This window comes from Pleurodeles waltl, chromosome 12, assembly GCF_031143425.1.
Source record: "Pleurodeles waltl isolate 20211129_DDA chromosome 12, aPleWal1.hap1.20221129, whole genome shotgun sequence".
In the NCBI taxonomy this organism is placed as follows: domain Eukaryota; kingdom Metazoa; phylum Chordata; class Amphibia; order Caudata; family Salamandridae; genus Pleurodeles; species Pleurodeles waltl.
This window is the reverse complement of record NC_090451.1, coordinates 63,484,548-63,503,463: the sequence shown is the minus strand read 5'-3', so window position 1 is coordinate 63,503,463 and position 18,916 is coordinate 63,484,548. Positions and strand designations below refer to the sequence as shown.

The window sequence follows — 18,916 nt, the reverse complement described above, 5'->3', positions numbered from 1 at the left end:
AGTATTTCGGTGACCCCCTGATAAAGGGAGGACCTCATCTTCAATGGACACACAAGGAAGAGTGGACAAGAAGCCTGCTATCTGGAGAACCGAGAAGCACGACTGGCTCGGCGCCAATCCTGCCTACTGCACCGGACCCCTATGTAGCAAGTGAACTGTCTTGCTGCTGCAGCCTCCAAGAAACCAGGAGAGCTGCCATTGCTTTGCAAATCGCCAAGAACAACTCCCATGGTCCTGAGGATTTGCTTCCTTGCATCCGCAGGCAACCAAAGAACTGTGAGGACCCGGGGCAGCCAAAACCGAACACCAGACATCACCACTGTGCCCGAGCTAAAGCGGGTCAGCGGCGTCAGTGTTGTTCCCATGCCCTCTGGAGAGAAAGCCCACCTTGAGTTCGCCCACGGTGGCCTTTCTGATGGTGCTTGGAGTCTGTCTGCAGGTCTCCCCCCCCCCACCCCCCACCTCAACCATCTCTGGTGACAGAGACCTGGCAGTCAACTGCACATCTTCCCCCAGACACCCTGGACCGAGAAGAGGACCACTGGTGTCCCTAAATCCCCCAGTCCGCTCCTGCAGCCTGCTCTAGTGCAGCTCGAGGTGACCTATTTGGGTGGCCTAGGACCCTGCCCTGTACTCACCTTAATTTCAGAAGATTGGTCCTGTAAGTTGTTGCAAAGTACCTGTTTGCTGTGTATGTTTTCTCTCCCATAGAATAACTTTGCAGCTACAGAAAAATGTGGTTTTGACTTTTGAAAACTCTAAAGATACCTATCTCGAAAAGTACTTTCCTAATACCATTAATCTTGGTATCTTAATTTTATATAAAAGTATGTTATTTTTTATGGATTGGTGTTGGATTTCTTTATTCAATGTTTGTGTCACTTACTGCCTATGTGTGTGCCTTACATGCTTAGCACTACCCTCTGATATACCTAACTGCATGCCCACGCTGCCACAAAAAGAGCATTTGGGGTTATTTGTGTCTCTGTCATTCCTCTGGGGTTCACAGGGACTCTACATAGTATATCCCTTTTGGTCCACTATATAAAGATCCAGCATCCTACACATGACCTCCTTTGTGCCTAGCCCCCTGCCAATCAAGCACTAGAGTCTGTTAATTTGAGTAATGATAAATATATATATTTATTATAATTTTTTGTCACAGGGTTGCAAAATGGCACCACGTACAGTAGAAAGCGCAACAAAGTTATCGATTGAATGGACATTGTAAGGAAATGCCTCCTTGGCATGGTTGCCCCCTGACTTTTTGCCTTTGCTGATGCTATGTTTACAATTGAAAGTGTGCTGAGGCCTGCTAACCAGGCCCCAGCACCAGTGTTCTTTCCCTAACCTGTACTTTTGTATCCACAATTGGCAGACCCTGGCATCCAGATAAGTCCCTTGTAACTGGTACTTCTAGTACCAAGGGCCCTGATGCCAAGGAAGGTCTCTAAGGGCTGCAGCATGTCTTATGCCACCCTGGAGACCTCTCACTCAGCACAGACACACTGCTTGCCAGCTTGTGTGTGCTAGTGAGGACAAAACGAGTAAGTCGACATGGCACTCCCCTCAGGGTGCCATGCCAGCCTCTCACTGCCTATGCAGTATAGGTAAGCCACCCCTCTAGCAAGCCTTACAGCCCTAAGGCAGGGTGCACTATACCATAGGTGAGGGTACCAGTGCATGAGCATGGTACCCCTACAGTGTCTAAACAAAACCTTAGACATTGTAAGTGCAGGGTAGCCATAAGAGTATATGGTCTGGGAGTCTGTCAAGCACGAACTCCACAGCACCATAATGGCTACACTGAAAACTGGGAAGTTTGGTATCAAACTTCTCAGCACAATAAATGCACACTGATGGCAGTGTACATTTTATTGTAAAATACACCACAGAGGGCACCTTAGAGGTGCCCCCTGAAACTTAACCGACTGTCTGTGTAGGCTGACTAGTTCTAGCAGCCTGCCACAAACCGAGACATGTTGCTGGCCCCATGGGGAGAGTGCCTTTGTCACTCTGAGGCCAGTAACAAAGCCTGCACTGGGTGGAGATGCTAACACCTCCCCCAGGCAGGAATTGTCACACCTGGCGGTGAGCCTCAAAGGCTCACCTCCTTTGTGCCAACCCAGCAGGACACTCCAGCTAGTGGAGTTGCCCGCCCCCTCCGGCCAGGCCCCCACTTTTGGCGGCAAGGCCGGAGAAAATAATGAGAAAAACAAGGAGGAGTCACTGGCCAGTCAGGACAGCCCCTAAGGTGTCCTGAGCTGAGGTGACTCTAACTTTTAGAAATCCTCCATCTTGCAGATGGAGGATTCCCCCAATAGGGTTAGGATTGTGACCCCCTCCCCTTGGGAGGGGGCACAAAGAGGGTGTACCCACCCTCAGGGCTAGTAGCCATTGGCTACTAACCCCCCAGACCTAAACACGCCCTTAAATTTAGTATTTAAGGGCTACCCTGAACCCTAGAAAATCAGATTCCTGCAACTACAAGAAGAAGGACTGCCTAGCTGAAAACCCCTGCAGAGGAAGACCAGAAGACGACTACTGCCTTGGCTCCAGAAACTCACCGGCCTGTCTCCTGCCTTCCAAAGATCCTGCTCCAGCGACGCCTTCCAAAGGGACCAGCGACCTCGACATCCTCTGAGGACTGCCCCTGCTTCGAAAAGACAAGAAACTCCCGAGGACAGCGGACCTGCTCCAAGAAACGCTGCAACTTTGTTTCCAGCAGCTTTAAAGAACCCTGCAAGCTCCCCGCAAAAGGCGTGAGACTTGCAACACTGCACCCGGCGACCCCGACTCGGCTGGTGGCGATCCAACACCTCAGGAGGGACCCCAGGACTACTCTGATACTGTGAGTACAAAAACCTGTCCCCCCTGAGCCCCCACAGCGCCGCCTGCAGAGGGAATCCCGAGGCTTCCCCTGACCGCGACTCTTTGAACCTAAAGTCCCGACGCCTGGGAGAGACCCTGCACCCGCAGCCCCCAGGACCTGAAGGACCGGACTTTCACTGGAGGAGTGACCCCCAGGAGTCCCTCTCCCTTGACCAAGTGGAGGTTTCCCCGAGGAACCCCCCCCTTGCCTGCCTGCAGCGCTAAAGAGATCCCGAGATCTCCCATTGACTTCCATTACAAATCCGACGCTTGTTTCTACACTGCACCCGGCCGCCCCCGCGCTGCTGAGGGTGAAATTTCTGTGTGGGCTTGTGTCCCCCCCGGTGCCCTACAAAACCCCCCTGGTCTGCCCTCCGAAGACGCGGGTACTTACCTGCAAGCAGACCGGAACCGGGGCACCCCCTTCTCTCCATTCTAGCCTATGCGTTTTGGGCACCACTTTGAACTCTGCACCTGACCGGCCCTGAGCTGCTGGTGTGGTGACTTTGGGGTTGCTCTGAACCCCCAACGGTGGGCTACCTTGGACCAAGAACTAAGCCCTGTAAGTGTCTTACTTACCTGGTTAACTTAACAAATACTTACCTCCCCTAGGAACTGTGAAAATTGCACTAAGTGTCCACTTTTAAAACAGCTATTTGTGAATAACTTGAAAAGTATACATGCAATTTTGATGATTTGAAGTTCCTAAAGTACTTACCTGCAATACCTTTCGAATGAGATATTACATGTAGAATTTGAACCTGTGGTTCTTAAAATAAACTAAGAAAAGATATTTTTCTATATAAAAACCTATTGGCTGGATTTGTCTCTGAGTGTGTGTACCTCATTTATTGTCTATGTGTATGTACAACAAATGCTTAACACTACTCCTTGGATAAGCCTACTGCTCGACCACACTACCACAAAATAGAGCATTAGTATTATCTATTTTTACCACTATTTTACCTCTAAGGGGAACCCTTGGACTCTGTGCATGCTATTCCTTACTTTGAAATAGCACATACAGAGCCAACTTCCTACATTGGTGGATCAGCGGTGGGGTACAAGACTTTGCATTTGCTGGACTACTCAGCCAATACCTGATCACACGACAAATTCCAAAATTGTCATTAGAAATTGATTTTTGCAATTTGAAAAGTTTTCTAAATTCTTAAAAGACCTGCTAGGGCCTTGTGTTAGATCCTGTTTAGCATTTCTTTTAGAGTGTAAAAGTTTGAATTAGATTCTAGAACCAGTTTTAGATTCTTAAAAAGTATTCCAACTTTTAGAAGCAAAATGTCTAGCACAGATGTGACTGTGGTGGAACTCGACACCACACCTTACCTCCATCTACAGATGAGAGAGCTAAGGTCACTCTGTAAACTAAAGAAAATAGCAATGGGCCCCAAACCTACCAAAGTACAGCTCCAGGAGCTTTTGGCAGAGTTTGAAAAGGCCAACCCCTCTGAGGATGGCAACTCAGAGGATGAAGATAGTGACTTGGAGGGAAATTCCCCCCCTCCAGTCCTACTTAGGGAGAGCAGGGCTTCTCAAGCCCTGACTCCACAAATAATAGTCAGAGATGCTGGTTCCCTCACAGGAGGGACCAACAACTCTGAAATCACTGAGGATAACTCCAGTGAAGAGGACATCCAGTTAGCCAGGATGGCCAAAAGATTGGCTTTGGAAAGGCAGATCCTAGCCATAGAGAGGGAAAGACAAGAGATGGGCCTAGGACCCATCAATGGTGGCAGCAACATAAATAGGGTCAGAGATTCTCCTGACATGTTGAAAATCCCTAAAGGGATTGTAACTAAATATGAAGATGGTGATGACATCACCAAATGGTTCACAGCTTTTGAGAGGGCTTGTGTAACCAGAAAAGTGAACAGATCTCACTGGGGTGCTCTCCTTTGGGAAATGTTCACAGGAAAGTGTAGGGATAGACTCCTCACACTCTCTGGACAAGATGCAGAATCTTATGACCTCATGAAGGGTACCCTGATTGAGGGCTTTGGATTCTCCACTGAGGAGTATAGGATTAGATTCAGGGGGGCTCAAAAATCCTCGAGCCAGACCTGGGTTGACTTTGTAGACTACTCAGTGAAAACACTAGATGGTTGGATTCAAGGCAGTGGTGTAAGTAATTATGATGGGCTGCACAATTTATTTGTGAAAGAACACCTGTTAAGTAATTGTTTCAATGATAAACTGCATCAGCATCTGGTAGACCTAGGACCAATTTCTCCCCAAGAATTGGGAAAGAAGGCGGACCATTGGGTCAAGACAAGGGTGTCCAAGACTTCAACAGGGGGTGACCAAAAGAAAGGGGTCACAAAGACTCCCCAGGGGAAGGGTGATGAGACAACCAAAACTAAAAATAGTAAAGAGTCTTCTACAGGCCCCCAAAAACCTGCACAGGAGGGTGGGCCCAGAGCCTCTTCACAAAACAATGGGTACAAGGGTAAAAACTTTGATCCCAAAAAGGCCTGGTGTCATAGCTGTAAACAGCATGGACACCAAACTGGAGACAAGGCCTGTCCCAAGAAAGGTTCCACTCCAAACTCCCATCCAGGTAACACTGGTATGGCTAGTCTCCAAGTGGGATCAACAGTGTGCCCAGAGCAAATCAGGGTCCACACTGAAGCTACTCTAGTTTCTGAGGGTGGGGTGGATTTAGCCACACTAGCTGTCTGGCCGCCTAACATGCAAAAATACAGACAGCAACTCTTAATTAATGGGACTAGAATAGAGGGCCTGAGGGATACAGGTGCCAGTGTCACCATGGTGACAGAGAAACTGGTTTCCCCTGGCCAATACCTGACTGGAAAAACTTACACAGTCACCAACGCTGACAATCAGAGAAAAGTACATCCCATGGCAATGGTTACTTTAGAATGGGGAGGGGTCAATGGCCTGAAACAGGTGGTGGTCTCCTCAAATATCCCAGTGGACTGTCTGCTTGGAAATGACCTGGAGTCCTCAGCATGGGCTGAGGTAGAACTAAAAACCCATGCAGCAATGCTGGGTATCCCTGAACTGGTGTGTGTGAAAACAAGAGCACAATGCAAGGCACAGGGTGAAAAAGTAGAGCTGGAGTCTGGAAAAATGGCCCAGCCTACCAAGAGAACAGGAAAGTCAGTTGGGAAACCAACTGCAACACAGCAAAAGAAAGGGAACCTCTCTTCTCAGGAAGAAGTTCTGCCCTCTGAGGGAACTGAGCCTTTGGAGCTTGAACCTTACCAGGTTGAGCTCTTAGGCCCAGGGGGACCCTCAAGGGAGGAGCTGTGTAAGGGACAAGAAACCTGTCCCTCTCTTGAAGGCCTTAGGCAGCAAGCTGCTGAAGAGTCCAAAGGCAAGAAAAATGGAACACATAGGGTCTATTGGGAAGATGGACTCCTGTACACTGAGGCCAGAGACCCCAAACCTGGTGCCACTAGGAGAGTGGTAGTGCCTCAGCTGTTCAGAGAGTTCATCCTAACATTGGCCCATGACATCCCCCTTGCTGGACATTTGGGACAAACCAAGACGTGGGAGAGGTTAGTCAACCACTTCTACTGGCCCAATATGTCCAACATGGTTAAGGAGTTTTGCCTCTCCTGCCCCACCTGTCAAGCCAGTGGTAAGACAGGTGGGCATCCAAAGGCCCCCCTCATTCCACTTCCAGTGGTGGGGGTGCCCTTTGAAAGAGTGGGTGTGGACATAGTTGGTCCACTAGAACCTCCCACAGCCTCAGGAAATATGTATATCCTGGTAGTAGTGGATCATGCTACCAGGTATCCTGAAGCTATTCCCCTTAGGTCGACTACTGCCCCTGCAGTAGCCAAGGCCCTCATTGGTATCTTTACCAGGGTGGGTTTCCCTAAGGAGGTGGTGTCTGACAGAGGTACCAACTTCATGTCAGCATACCTAAAGCACATGTGGAATGAGTGTGGAGTGACTTATAAATTCACTACACCTTACCATCCACAAACTAATGGCTTAGTTGAGAGATTCAACAAGACATTAAAGGGCATGATCATGGGGCTCCCAGAAAAACTCAAAAGGAGATGGGATGTCCTCCTGCCATGTCTGCTTTTCGCTTACAGGGAGGTACCACAGAAGGGAGTAGGGTTCTCACCCTTTGAACTTCTGTTTGGTCATCCTGTAAGGGGACCACTTGCCCTTGTTAAAGAAGGCTGGGAGAGACCTCTCCATGAGCCTAAACAGGACATAGTGGACTATGTACTTGGCCTTCGCTCTAGAATGGCAGAGTACATGGAAAAGGCAACCAAAAACCTTGAGGCCAGCCAACAACTCCAGAAGTTTTGGTATGACCAAAAGGCTGCACTGGTTGAGTTCCAACCAGGGCAGAAAGTCTGGGTTCTGGAGCCTGTGGCTCCCAGGGCACTCCAGGACAAATGGAGTGGCCCTTACCCAGTACTAGAGAGGAAGAGTCAGGTCACCTACTTGGTGGACCTGGGCACAAGCAGGAGCCCCAAAAGGGTGATCCATGTAAACCGCCTTAAGCTCTTCCACGACAGGGCTGATGTCAATCTGTTGATGGTAACAGATGAGGATCAGGAGGCAGAGAGTGAACCTCTCCCTGATCTTCTGTCATCAGACCCAAAAGATGGTACAGTAGATGGAGTGATCTACTCAGACACCCTCTCTGGCCAACAGCAAGCTGATTGTAGGAGAGTCCTACAACAGTTTCCTGAACTCTTCTCCTTAACCCCTGGTCAGACACACCTGTGTACCCATGATGTGGACACAGGAGACAGCATGCCTGTCAAGAACAAAATCTTTAGACAATCTGACCATGTTAAAGAAAGCATCAAGGTGGAAGTCCACAAGATGCTGGAATTGGGAGTCATTGAGCGCTCTGACAGCCCCTGGGCTAGCCCAGTGGTCTTAGTCCCCAAACCTCACACCAAAGATGGAAAGAAAGAGATTAGGTTTTGTGTGGACTACAGAGGGCTCAATTCTGTCACCAAGACAGATGCTCATCCAATTCCAAGAGCTGATGAGCTCATTGATAAATTAGGTGCTGCCAAATTTCTAAGTACCTTTGACTTGACAGCAGGGTACTGGCAAATAAAAATGGCACCTGGAGCAAAAGAAAAGACAGCATTCTCCACACCTGATGGGCATTATCAGTTTACTGTTATGCCCTTTGGTTTAAAGAATGCCCCGGCCACCTTCCAAAGGTTGGTGAATCAAGTCCTTGCTGGCTTGGAGTCCTTTAGCACAGCTTATCTTGATGATATTGCTGTCTTTAGCTCCACCTGGCAGGATCACCTGGTCCACCTGAGGAAGGTTTTGAAGGCTCTGCAATCTGCAGGCCTCTCTATCAAGGCATCCAAATGCCAGATAGGGCAGGGAACTGTGGTTTACTTGGGACACCTTGTAGGTGGAGGCCAAGTTCAGCCACTCCAACCCAAGATCCAGACTATTCTGGACTGGGTAGCTCCAAAAACCCAGACTCAAGTCAGGGCATTCCTTGGCTTGACTGGGTATTACAGGAGGTTTGTGAAGGGATATGGATCCATTGTGACAGCCCTCACTGAACTCACCTCCAAGAAAATGCCCAAGAAAGTAAACTGGACTGTGGACTGCCAACAGGCCTTTGACACCCTGAAACAGGCAATGTGCTCAGCACCAGTTCTCAAAGCTCCAGATTATTCTAAGCAGTTCATTGTGCAGACTGATGCCTCTGAACATGGGATAGGGGCAGTTTTGTCCCAAACAAACGATGATGGCCTTGACCAGCCTGTTGCTTTCATTAGCAGGAGGTTACTCCCCAGGGAGCAGCGTTGGAGTGCCATTGAGAGGGAGGCCTTTGCTGTGGTTTGGTCCCTGAAGAAGCTGAGACCATACCTCTTTGGGACTCACTTCCTAGTTCAAACTGACCACAGACCTCTCAAATGGCTGATGCAAATGAAAGGTGAAAATCCTAAACTGTTGAGGTGGTCCATCTCCCTACAGGGAATGGACTTTATAGTGGAACACAGACCTGGGACTGCCCATGCCAATGCAGATGGCCTTTCCAGGTTCTTCCACTTAGAAAATGAAGACTCTCTTGGGAAAGGTTAGTCTCATCCTCTTTCGTTTGGGGGGGGGTTGTGTAAGGAAATGCCTCCTTGGCATGGTTGCCCCCTGACTTTTTGCCTTTGCTGATGCTATGTTTACAATTGAAAGTGTGCTGAGGCCTGCTAACCAGGCCCCAGCACCAGTGTTCTTTCCCTAACCTGTACTTTTGTATCCACAATTGGCAGACCCTGGCATCCAGATAAGTCCCTTGTAACTGGTACTTCTAGTACCAAGGGCCCTGATGCCAAGGAAGGTCTCTAAGGGCTGCAGCATGTCTTATGCCACCCTGGAGACCTCTCACTCAGCACAGACACACTGCTTGCCAGCTTGTGTGTGCTAGTGAGGACAAAACGAGTAAGTCGACATGGCACTCCCCTCAGGGTGCCATGCCAGCCTCTCACTGCCTATGCAGTATAGGTAAGCCACCCCTCTAGCAAGCCTTACAGCCCTAAGGCAGGGTGCACTATACCATAGGTGAGGGTACCAGTGCATGAGCATGGTACCCCTACAGTGTCTAAACAAAACCTTAGACATTGTAAGTGCAGGGTAGCCATAAGAGTATATGGTCTGGGAGTCTGTCAAGCACGAACTCCACAGCACCATAATGGCTACACTGAAAACTGGGAAGTTTGGTATCAAACTTCTCAGCACAATAAATGCACACTGATGGCAGTGTACATTTTATTGTAAAATACACCACAGAGGGCACCTTAGAGGTGCCCCCTGAAACTTAACCGACTGTCTGTGTAGGCTGACTAGTTCTAGCAGCCTGCCACAAACCGAGACATGTTGCTGGCCCCATGGGGAGAGTGCCTTTGTCACTCTGAGGCCAGTAACAAAGCCTGCACTGGGTGGAGATGCTAACACCTCCCCCAGGCAGGAATTGTCACACCTGGCGGTGAGCCTCAAAGGCTCACCTCCTTTGTGCCAACCCAGCAGGACACTCCAGCTAGTGGAGTTGCCCGCCCCCTCCGGCCAGGCCCCCACTTTTGGCGGCAAGGCCGGAGAAAATAATGAGAAAAACAAGGAGGAGTCACTGGCCAGTCAGGACAGCCCCTAAGGTGTCCTGAGCTGAGGTGACTCTAACTTTTAGAAATCCTCCATCTTGCAGATGGAGGATTCCCCCAATAGGGTTAGGATTGTGACCCCCTCCCCTTGGGAGGGGGCACAAAGAGGGTGTACCCACCCTCAGGGCTAGTAGCCATTGGCTACTAACCCCCCAGACCTAAACACGCCCTTAAATTTAGTATTTAAGGGCTACCCTGAACCCTAGAAAATCAGATTCCTGCAACTACAAGAAGAAGGACTGCCTAGCTGAAAACCCCTGCAGAGGAAGACCAGAAGACGACTACTGCCTTGGCTCCAGAAACTCACCGGCCTGTCTCCTGCCTTCCAAAGATCCTGCTCCAGCGACGCCTTCCAAAGGGACCAGCGACCTCGACATCCTCTGAGGACTGCCCCTGCTTCGAAAAGACAAGAAACTCCCGAGGACAGCGGACCTGCTCCAAGAAACGCTGCAACTTTGTTTCCAGCAGCTTTAAAGAACCCTGCAAGCTCCCCGCAAAAGGCGTGAGACTTGCAACACTGCACCCGGCGACCCCGACTCGGCTGGTGGCGATCCAACACCTCAGGAGGGACCCCAGGACTACTCTGATACTGTGAGTACAAAAACCTGTCCCCCCTGAGCCCCCACAGCGCCGCCTGCAGAGGGAATCCCGAGGCTTCCCCTGACCGCGACTCTTTGAACCTAAAGTCCCGACGCCTGGGAGAGACCCTGCACCCGCAGCCCCCAGGACCTGAAGGACCGGACTTTCACTGGAGGAGTGACCCCCAGGAGTCCCTCTCCCTTGACCAAGTGGAGGTTTCCCCGAGGAACCCCCCCCTTGCCTGCCTGCAGCGCTAAAGAGATCCCGAGATCTCCCATTGACTTCCATTACAAATCCGACGCTTGTTTCTACACTGCACCCGGCCGCCCCCGCGCTGCTGAGGGTGAAATTTCTGTGTGGGCTTGTGTCCCCCCCGGTGCCCTACAAAACCCCCCTGGTCTGCCCTCCGAAGACGCGGGTACTTACCTGCAAGCAGACCGGAACCGGGGCACCCCCTTCTCTCCATTCTAGCCTATGCGTTTTGGGCACCACTTTGAACTCTGCACCTGACCGGCCCTGAGCTGCTGGTGTGGTGACTTTGGGGTTGCTCTGAACCCCCAACGGTGGGCTACCTTGGACCAAGAACTAAGCCCTGTAAGTGTCTTACTTACCTGGTTAACTTAACAAATACTTACCTCCCCTAGGAACTGTGAAAATTGCACTAAGTGTCCACTTTTAAAACAGCTATTTGTGAATAACTTGAAAAGTATACATGCAATTTTGATGATTTGAAGTTCCTAAAGTACTTACCTGCAATACCTTTCGAATGAGATATTACATGTAGAATTTGAACCTGTGGTTCTTAAAATAAACTAAGAAAAGATATTTTTCTATATAAAAACCTATTGGCTGGATTTGTCTCTGAGTGTGTGTACCTCATTTATTGTCTATGTGTATGTACAACAAATGCTTAACACTACTCCTTGGATAAGCCTACTGCTCGACCACACTACCACAAAATAGAGCATTAGTATTATCTATTTTTACCACTATTTTACCTCTAAGGGGAACCCTTGGACTCTGTGCATGCTATTCCTTACTTTGAAATAGCACATACAGAGCCAACTTCCTACAGACATGTTGTTTTAGATTGACGTACAGAGAGGCTGAAATAGATGAGATATATTTTGAGTCTTGTTTCTGTTCTTAACTGTGTATGCAAAATTACTTGCAAGCTTGCTGCTGACATGAGAAGCTGCCCCCACCCCCCCCAAAAAAAAATCTTCATGGAATTAAATATAACAATGGTTTGCGATGGCAATTGCTATTGCAGATATTTGATTGGATATCAACATTTTAAATGGTGATGGTGTCCATATGCAAAGTGGAGAGTGTGCTTGAAGGACTGCATCATCTTTGTGAATGTTGGCTGTGATCAGCAGGGAGTGATGGATGAGAAGGGACAATGGGCCAAGGGACAGTTGCGTTGCCAAGTGTGTGTGTGTGTTTTTTTTTTTTAACTGCATCATTTGTGTCTTGGGGGATAGGGTCTGTGATGTTAGAATTCTGCTAATGCAAGAAAAGAGAGCTTCTGATACTAGTAGGCCTTCAGCCATGGATTTTTGAGGAGTTATTCAACTAGAAACAACTCCTCACTTATTTCAGTGGAGCACAGAATCTTTTCATCTTTCTAAATGTCATCTTTCCGGTGTGTCTGATTCGTACATGCAGCACAAAACTACAATCTTAGTTGTCTAGCAGATGCTGTGCAATGATTGGTATCTGCGATACAACCTGAAAATGGTACAACTAGCCATTAATTTCACAAGGAAGGAGGATAATCAAAAAACTCTGCAGACTGAGGGTTGGAGACAGACTAATGAAATGAGGCTAGGTTGAGGCACTCGGGCCACTTTTCTTGTGCAAACTTTACGATGCTTACCAGGCTGAGCTCTGAGACCAGGAGCATGTTCTAGTAGTTAGCCTTGCATTGCTATGGTAACGTTGGTTGCAGAAAGAGACATTCATGCTTCTAGTTGAGGATTTGCTCTGAATTGGCCATTGCATTTAACAACCTGCACTCGTGGAAATGGGTGCTGCTGAACGCTGCTCATCATGTGATGAGTCGCATGTCGATTTTTAAATAATGATCCGCTCACAAATAATGCCAGCTCCTGGCAATGTCAGTCTGCGTTTTTCCCAGCCTTCTCCGAATCAGTGGACTTCACTAGGACAACTGAGCAGGAATGACAGAATTCATTGAGCCTCTTTTTGCCACTCTTTGCCATTCTTTGTAAGGAAATGTACCCTTTGTAATGCGAATACAAATTGTTGTGGTATAAAGTGTACGTCAGCGCTTCTGACTTTCCAGTTCTGTTAAAGTGCAATTTGTCCTCTGTTTTGGTACCCGGGTGAAAGTGCAGTAATGTACGTGGAGCTGAATTCCTTGGAAGGAGAACCTGCGGATGATTTAAGCCATTCCATGTTGGGTGCCTGGGTGAACAGACTGAGGTCAGAAAGATGGTGACATTTGATTTTGGTAAAGTACTCTTGCTAGTCTTCTGGAGCAAGACGGAAAATCTACTGGATTATGTGGCAATTGTGGGACTGTGGATACAGCAACAGATGTCGCTTTGTACGCCCTTGAAACCACTCATAGGACACCGTATAACAGTCTTTATCCCTTTTGGTCATTTCTCTAACGAGGTATTGATAAGTACCTACGTGGATCATTGCCTGTGCAGATCTCATTACATTATTGTCAGGCGTTCCTTCTTTTGCAGTAAAACCTTTTGCTATGAAGACCCATAGTGCCCTGCATTTTATTCATAAGGCTCCAGGAGGGGTTTCACATACCTGGCTGGCTGCACTACTTTCGTTACAGTTAATATTTTGGTTTTAAATAGGTGTATTTGAAGGTTTCAGATACACATACACATCAGTATGTAGCCTTCTGATGCACACCATGTGTTTTTTTTTTTTTTTTTTTGTAGAGCAACCCTTGCTGCCAGTTTTCCCAAGTGCTATGAATTATCTCCATCATTGCTGTGCAGTTTAATGGTACTTCCTTTATTAACTGTGGAGTGACGAAAGGCTGAGGTGACATCTCAGTTTAAACTTGTGACCCATAAGGCAAGGCAGATTTCCACAATAAATGCTTAAGTTGCCAATTTTACAACTTTTTAATGTTTTGATGCTCCATAAACTGAACAAAGCCATTTGTAGCTTCACTCAAATCAATGCTCAAAAAATTAATTCGGAATTTCCAAGCGATTACTACATAGTACAGGAAGACTGTACAAAAGCCCACTAATTGCAGTACAGAAGCTGGTGAACATATGGCAATTCTTTATAACTTGGCCCTTTGTTCAGACCTGTTTAAGTGCAGCGATTTGCTTCTTGGATATGTGCTGTGAGGTGGTGGTCAGTCTGATAGAGTAAAGTGGGAAGGCCTTTCCTTTTGTGCACAGCAGTAGAAGGATTCTGCCCCGTGAGTGGAAATACTCCACTTACATAGGTGAGTGCCAGGCGAGCAGCAGGCTGTTTAGAAGCAGGTGCTTGCCATGTAGGGATACAGTTCATTCACTAGTAACCACCATTTAGATCAGAACTGTACAAATGGCCTGACATAGTATGGAAACCGACAGTGCTCTCTTGCTGTCACATTCAACCTCTAATTTTAGTACAAATAAGATCCTTCTTCACAACCCTCATTTTACTTTCCTACCCTAACCTGTGCCCTGACGATATGAAGCTGTCCTGCAGTGCAAGTCTGCCCAAAGGAGGCTTCTTTCCTTCCAGTTGCCTGAGGACAGAAATCCGTTCTTTATCTAACTCCCTCTTGATGCACTCTTGCATTCCTTTCTTTACTTTAGGGCTCCTACTAGATGGTCTTTCAAGACTGTGATCAGCATTGCAGTTGCTTTTCTGTCCATAGCTGATATGTCTGTCGGAGTACATCTGGGAAGAGTGGTCAGGGTACAGAAGAGAGGTGCACTACACTATTTTTTTTGCCACCAAATTATAGCCTAATCTCCGGGGAAAGTTAGTTTGCCCCGTCAGCTCAGTTATACTGATCTGACCAAGGCTCCTTAGATAATATACATAAACATGTATAAGTGTTGCACCTTTTTTGTCATTTCGTACTAAAAATGCAAGCACCGGCATGCTTGCCTTTAACTTATTCATATGAGATTGTGAAGGCGGACGAGGTGAGAGACTGATGGAAAAGGGTGTTACTCAAGCCTTAAAATCTTGCATGTCAAGCTTGGAGAAAAAATGCAGACAAACTCAGCCTTATGTTATTTTCAACTCTTAGCACACTATTTAGTAGAAACTACATTTCTTGGTTTCGAAGAGGAGTACTTTTCAAGATATCCGAAAAATACTTATATTTAAGTACTTTGTGATGATCCTATCTTTAGAATGGCCAGCTTCTCCTGATTATCTGTTTTCAGGTTTTCTGTTAATAGACGCAACATTTGACTTCATGCCGGCGTTCCAAGATGTACAGCAAACAGCTGGATCCTGCCAGGCTCTCTCAATAAATTGAACAGCGGTTATCAAATAGTCTTAAATCTGACCGCCAAGACTATTATTTTGTTCTTTATTTGTACTTGGCTTCCATCTGGTAGACCTGCTTTTTCGCTTTAGGTTGGTCCGAGTTTTGCGATGTGTATCTTTTGCTTGTGTTTGGTTTAATTGGTTGTGCCTTATGTTCATGTTCGCTATGTGTAGGTAAGATCTCTGCTAGCCCATATCAGGTTAAAATAATCATTTTTTGATCCTTCACGTACCATGGTCCCAAAAAAATGAGTGCCCACACCTGTCCTAGTATGAGACACTGAGGAGTTATAGAAGTGAAGATGATCTTCACATGAACTGGTGCCGCCAGAACTCTTAAGATCTTTCCATTTACTATCGTGGTCACTCTTGCAATAAAATAAGCTTTGCTGCAGCTTGGATCCTTCTCCTGTATATATATTAGTAACCTGGTAGTGAGGAACTATTTTGTTATAGGTGATACTTTCCAAGAGCTTCTCTGTGAAATAGTGATTCCGTTACTTTATTACACCTTGCATTCCTCTTGCTCTCTCTTAGGCCCCAAGCTCCTCGGACAGCGAAGTTCCAGAAAATGAAGCAGCTGCGCCTAGTGACCCTGGAGAAGATGAAGATGAGGACGAGGTGCCTCCTCCAGCTGCACCTGAGAAGATTGCAAGTGAAGGCGAGGATGATGATGCCGACGCATCAGAAAAGGAAACCGATCATGCTGGTGTCAAACGAAAAGCTCAGGTTATAAAGGTACCTAGATCCGAACCTTATTGTGGCCGTTCTAAGTCGTCTCCGTCCCTGGACTTCGTGGTACTAGAAATTGTCTTTATTTAAACGCCGTTTTCTTCATTTTAGTGTGACATGAATGTATTGTTTTTGTAGACTTTTTGCCCTATATTATTGAAATAGGATACCAAACCGTAAACATCTTATTTGAGGAAACTTTAGTAATGTGACTTAAGATCATTTTGCACTCAACAGAAATGCATAGTTCTCCGACATTCCAAGAATATCAGCATTCTTTCCTCTAACATGCACACTAGCCACAAAATATGCCCTCCCATTCCCACAAAATATGCCATCCCATTCTTCCTCACAATACTTTCCGTTAAACTAGCTGTCCACTTTTATGTTCCCCAGTGTCATTTTTTTTTTTTAACTAGGTAGTCTCCAGCAAAGGGATTTCATCATTTCATAAATTCAGGTGACTAAAAAGTCTGATATTCTTTTCCAGGTAATCTGGCTTTGTTATTTAGAAACATTCTACTTGGGATCTGTTTATGTGCTATGGGTATTAGGTTCTGTGTTTTGCCTTTTTACTTAATGCATTTCTTTTTCACCTCAGGTTCCTCCGCCAAAGCGTGCCAGAAAGCCTTCCAGTGATTTGGATGTGCCCAGTGACTCTGTCTCAGAGGAAGAGGAGGCTAATTCAGACAGTTCATACCGATCAGACAACAGTGATCAGGTGCGCAGCACAAACGCTCTGTCCTATGCTTAGAAAGTGAGCTAACTGATGCATGCATTTAGACGAAAAGCCTTGTTTTTAAGACTCTAGGCAATGGAGGATAGATCTCATAAGTTGCTCTGACAATTGCAGTGTCATATTTGTGTATTGCTTAAAAAATAGTGTTTTAAAAAAAAGGAATATTTATTGTGCATGTATTGCGACTAATGACCTAAACTAGTTGGGTGTGATGTACATGTTTCTGTGGTGAAACCTGTGATTGGCAGGAGGGAACCACCCTTGCCAGGTGAACCACAGCAAGTGACAGACGTGGTCATTGATCGCAATTTGCTCTGAAGTGTGGGAGGTGGCCCACCACAGCCTAGATTCATAGTACAAAAGTGAGAATCAAAAGAATTGATTGATATCTGTGAGTTTCTAACATGAATGAATGTGCTCCTTCTTTAACAGATGGGAGCTAAGAGAGCATGACTATACCAGTGAAAACACTTTGTAATTGATGTAGGATGCCACAAACGCACCGTTTTGTATACTGCTAAAGAAAAGATGTGTCTAGGATGTGTCCATTTTGAGGGCTTGTGGCTCCTCAAAGTATATCCATGGCTTGCCTTTCGTGTCTTCGCTGTGTTTACTGTTCGTTGTGTTCCTCCAGGTTGAGGTGTGCCAGAAAGCCTTCAGATGATTTGGGGGTGTCCAGTAACTCTGGCACAGAGGACAATTGTGCTGAAAAGTTAGTTGTGGCTCACTCCTGTTCACTGTTCCTTTTCTCCACACCTAAAGCAGGAAGGAACACAGTGAGCAGTACATACTGTAATGGCATTCGTGGCTTACTCCAGTTCATGGTTAGGTAAAAACAAGTTGAACACCACTAGATGGGGGTGTTTTCTTTTCTGCGGGAAAGTTGCTGACTAAATCCTTTGTGCAATCAGGATGTCTTTTCCATCTTTGTATTTGCTGATTTTCATTTCTTGTGTGGGTTACATGCAATTCTGCAGTCATGTGTGTTACTTCGTAATGGAAGGATATGCCTCCAAATATGTAACTCTGTGGCCTTTTGACACGATTTGCAGTACAGGCATATTTTAGGGAGCCTGCAGGAATAGTAGGACATTTAATTATAAATACTTTGTGCTTATGTTGGAGGAAGAACAGAGCTTATTGACACCATTTATATACTAGAGAAATGTGGATTTGTTTTTTATTTCCAAGGGTAGCTGTTCAGAGTATTTTAGCAAAGATGACCCTTTAATTTGAGGTTGAATGGAGTTGTGTGGAGCTGTCTTATCTTTCAGCTTTCAAACAAAGTGAAAGTACGTTTTTAGTTAATATTGGACTGCAGGTGGTTAGGTTAGTTGTGTTCACTGAACATTAAAACTGTTTTGCTGCCAGGTACCATTTTTGACGGTTGTATCTATATTTTTGCATTGCAATGTAATATCTATTGCACAGGTTTTTTTTTATGAATTAATTCTTGCATGAGACTTTGGTTGATGAGGTGACTTTTTTTTCTTTCTAAGGTGCATTGTTTTTCTGTGACCAAAACCAGGTAGTGCTTACTCAACTAGTGTGAGTAAACAAAATGGCTGTTTTCAGTCTTTCTGTAGTATTGAAAATACTTCTTGATCGCGTCATTGATTGACTACCTTTAGACAGTGGCCAGACTGACTTCAGTGACCATCCGAAAATATATACCTAGAAACAGTCAGAAATTGTCTTGTAACTATCAAGTAACATTGTAGTTGTAGGTTGCAAGAGAGCTGTAGTCCCCAGTGGTTTGGTTTTCACTATTATAAAGATGATCTTGGGCATTCCTGGAGGGTAGCAGCAAGTAACGTTTTCAGTATAACCAATAAAGTATTCTGTATTAATGCTATCTGTAGCCTTGTCAAAATTCAGAATGCCTTTTTTGATTTGACCCACCGTCATCTAGATATGTGACCAGTTGGCACGCCCGAAAGTTGAATTCTTATAGTGTTAGTACTGAGGAAAATCTTTTGTTAAAGTTAGTTTAGGTAGCATTTGGTATGGTGGTGCTTTACGGTACGGCTTTCTGCTATGGGTTAGGTGCTGGAAAGGTCCCCCTCTAATTTAGCTGTGGTGTGTGCATTGGTCACCTCTGTCACTTTAAAGAGGCAATTGATCACCCTTAAGTTTCCTGTTGGTGACCTTTTTGGATACAGTTAATAGCATTAATTTCTCTTTGAAAACGTCACCATTTGTAGTAGCTTAAAAGAAGATACCCATTTAATTTGAATTAAGACTTCCCTTTCAGAACATTTCGTACTTTAGATTGTTTGAGGGAAAGCTTCAATAGAGTTGCTATTGGTTACAAATTTTCAGAGTAATAATTTTTGCTTCAATTAACTAATTT

The 18,916-nt window shown here is 46.1% G+C and overlaps 1 protein-coding gene across 2 annotated transcripts in view; it reads left to right on the top strand.

Annotated features, from left to right (window-relative positions):
- Positions 1 to 18,916, top strand: part of HDGFL2 (HDGF like 2) — a 105,059-nt gene that overhangs the window by 12,235 nt on the left and 73,908 nt on the right. For both annotated transcript variants that reach the window (XM_069217974.1, XM_069217975.1), the window contains exons 4-5: positions 15,630 to 15,830; positions 16,426 to 16,545. In XM_069217974.1, the coding sequence (XP_069074075.1) occupies positions 15,630 to 15,830; positions 16,426 to 16,545 (321 nt within the window). The remainder of the gene's footprint in view (positions 1 to 15,629; positions 15,831 to 16,425; positions 16,546 to 18,916) is intronic.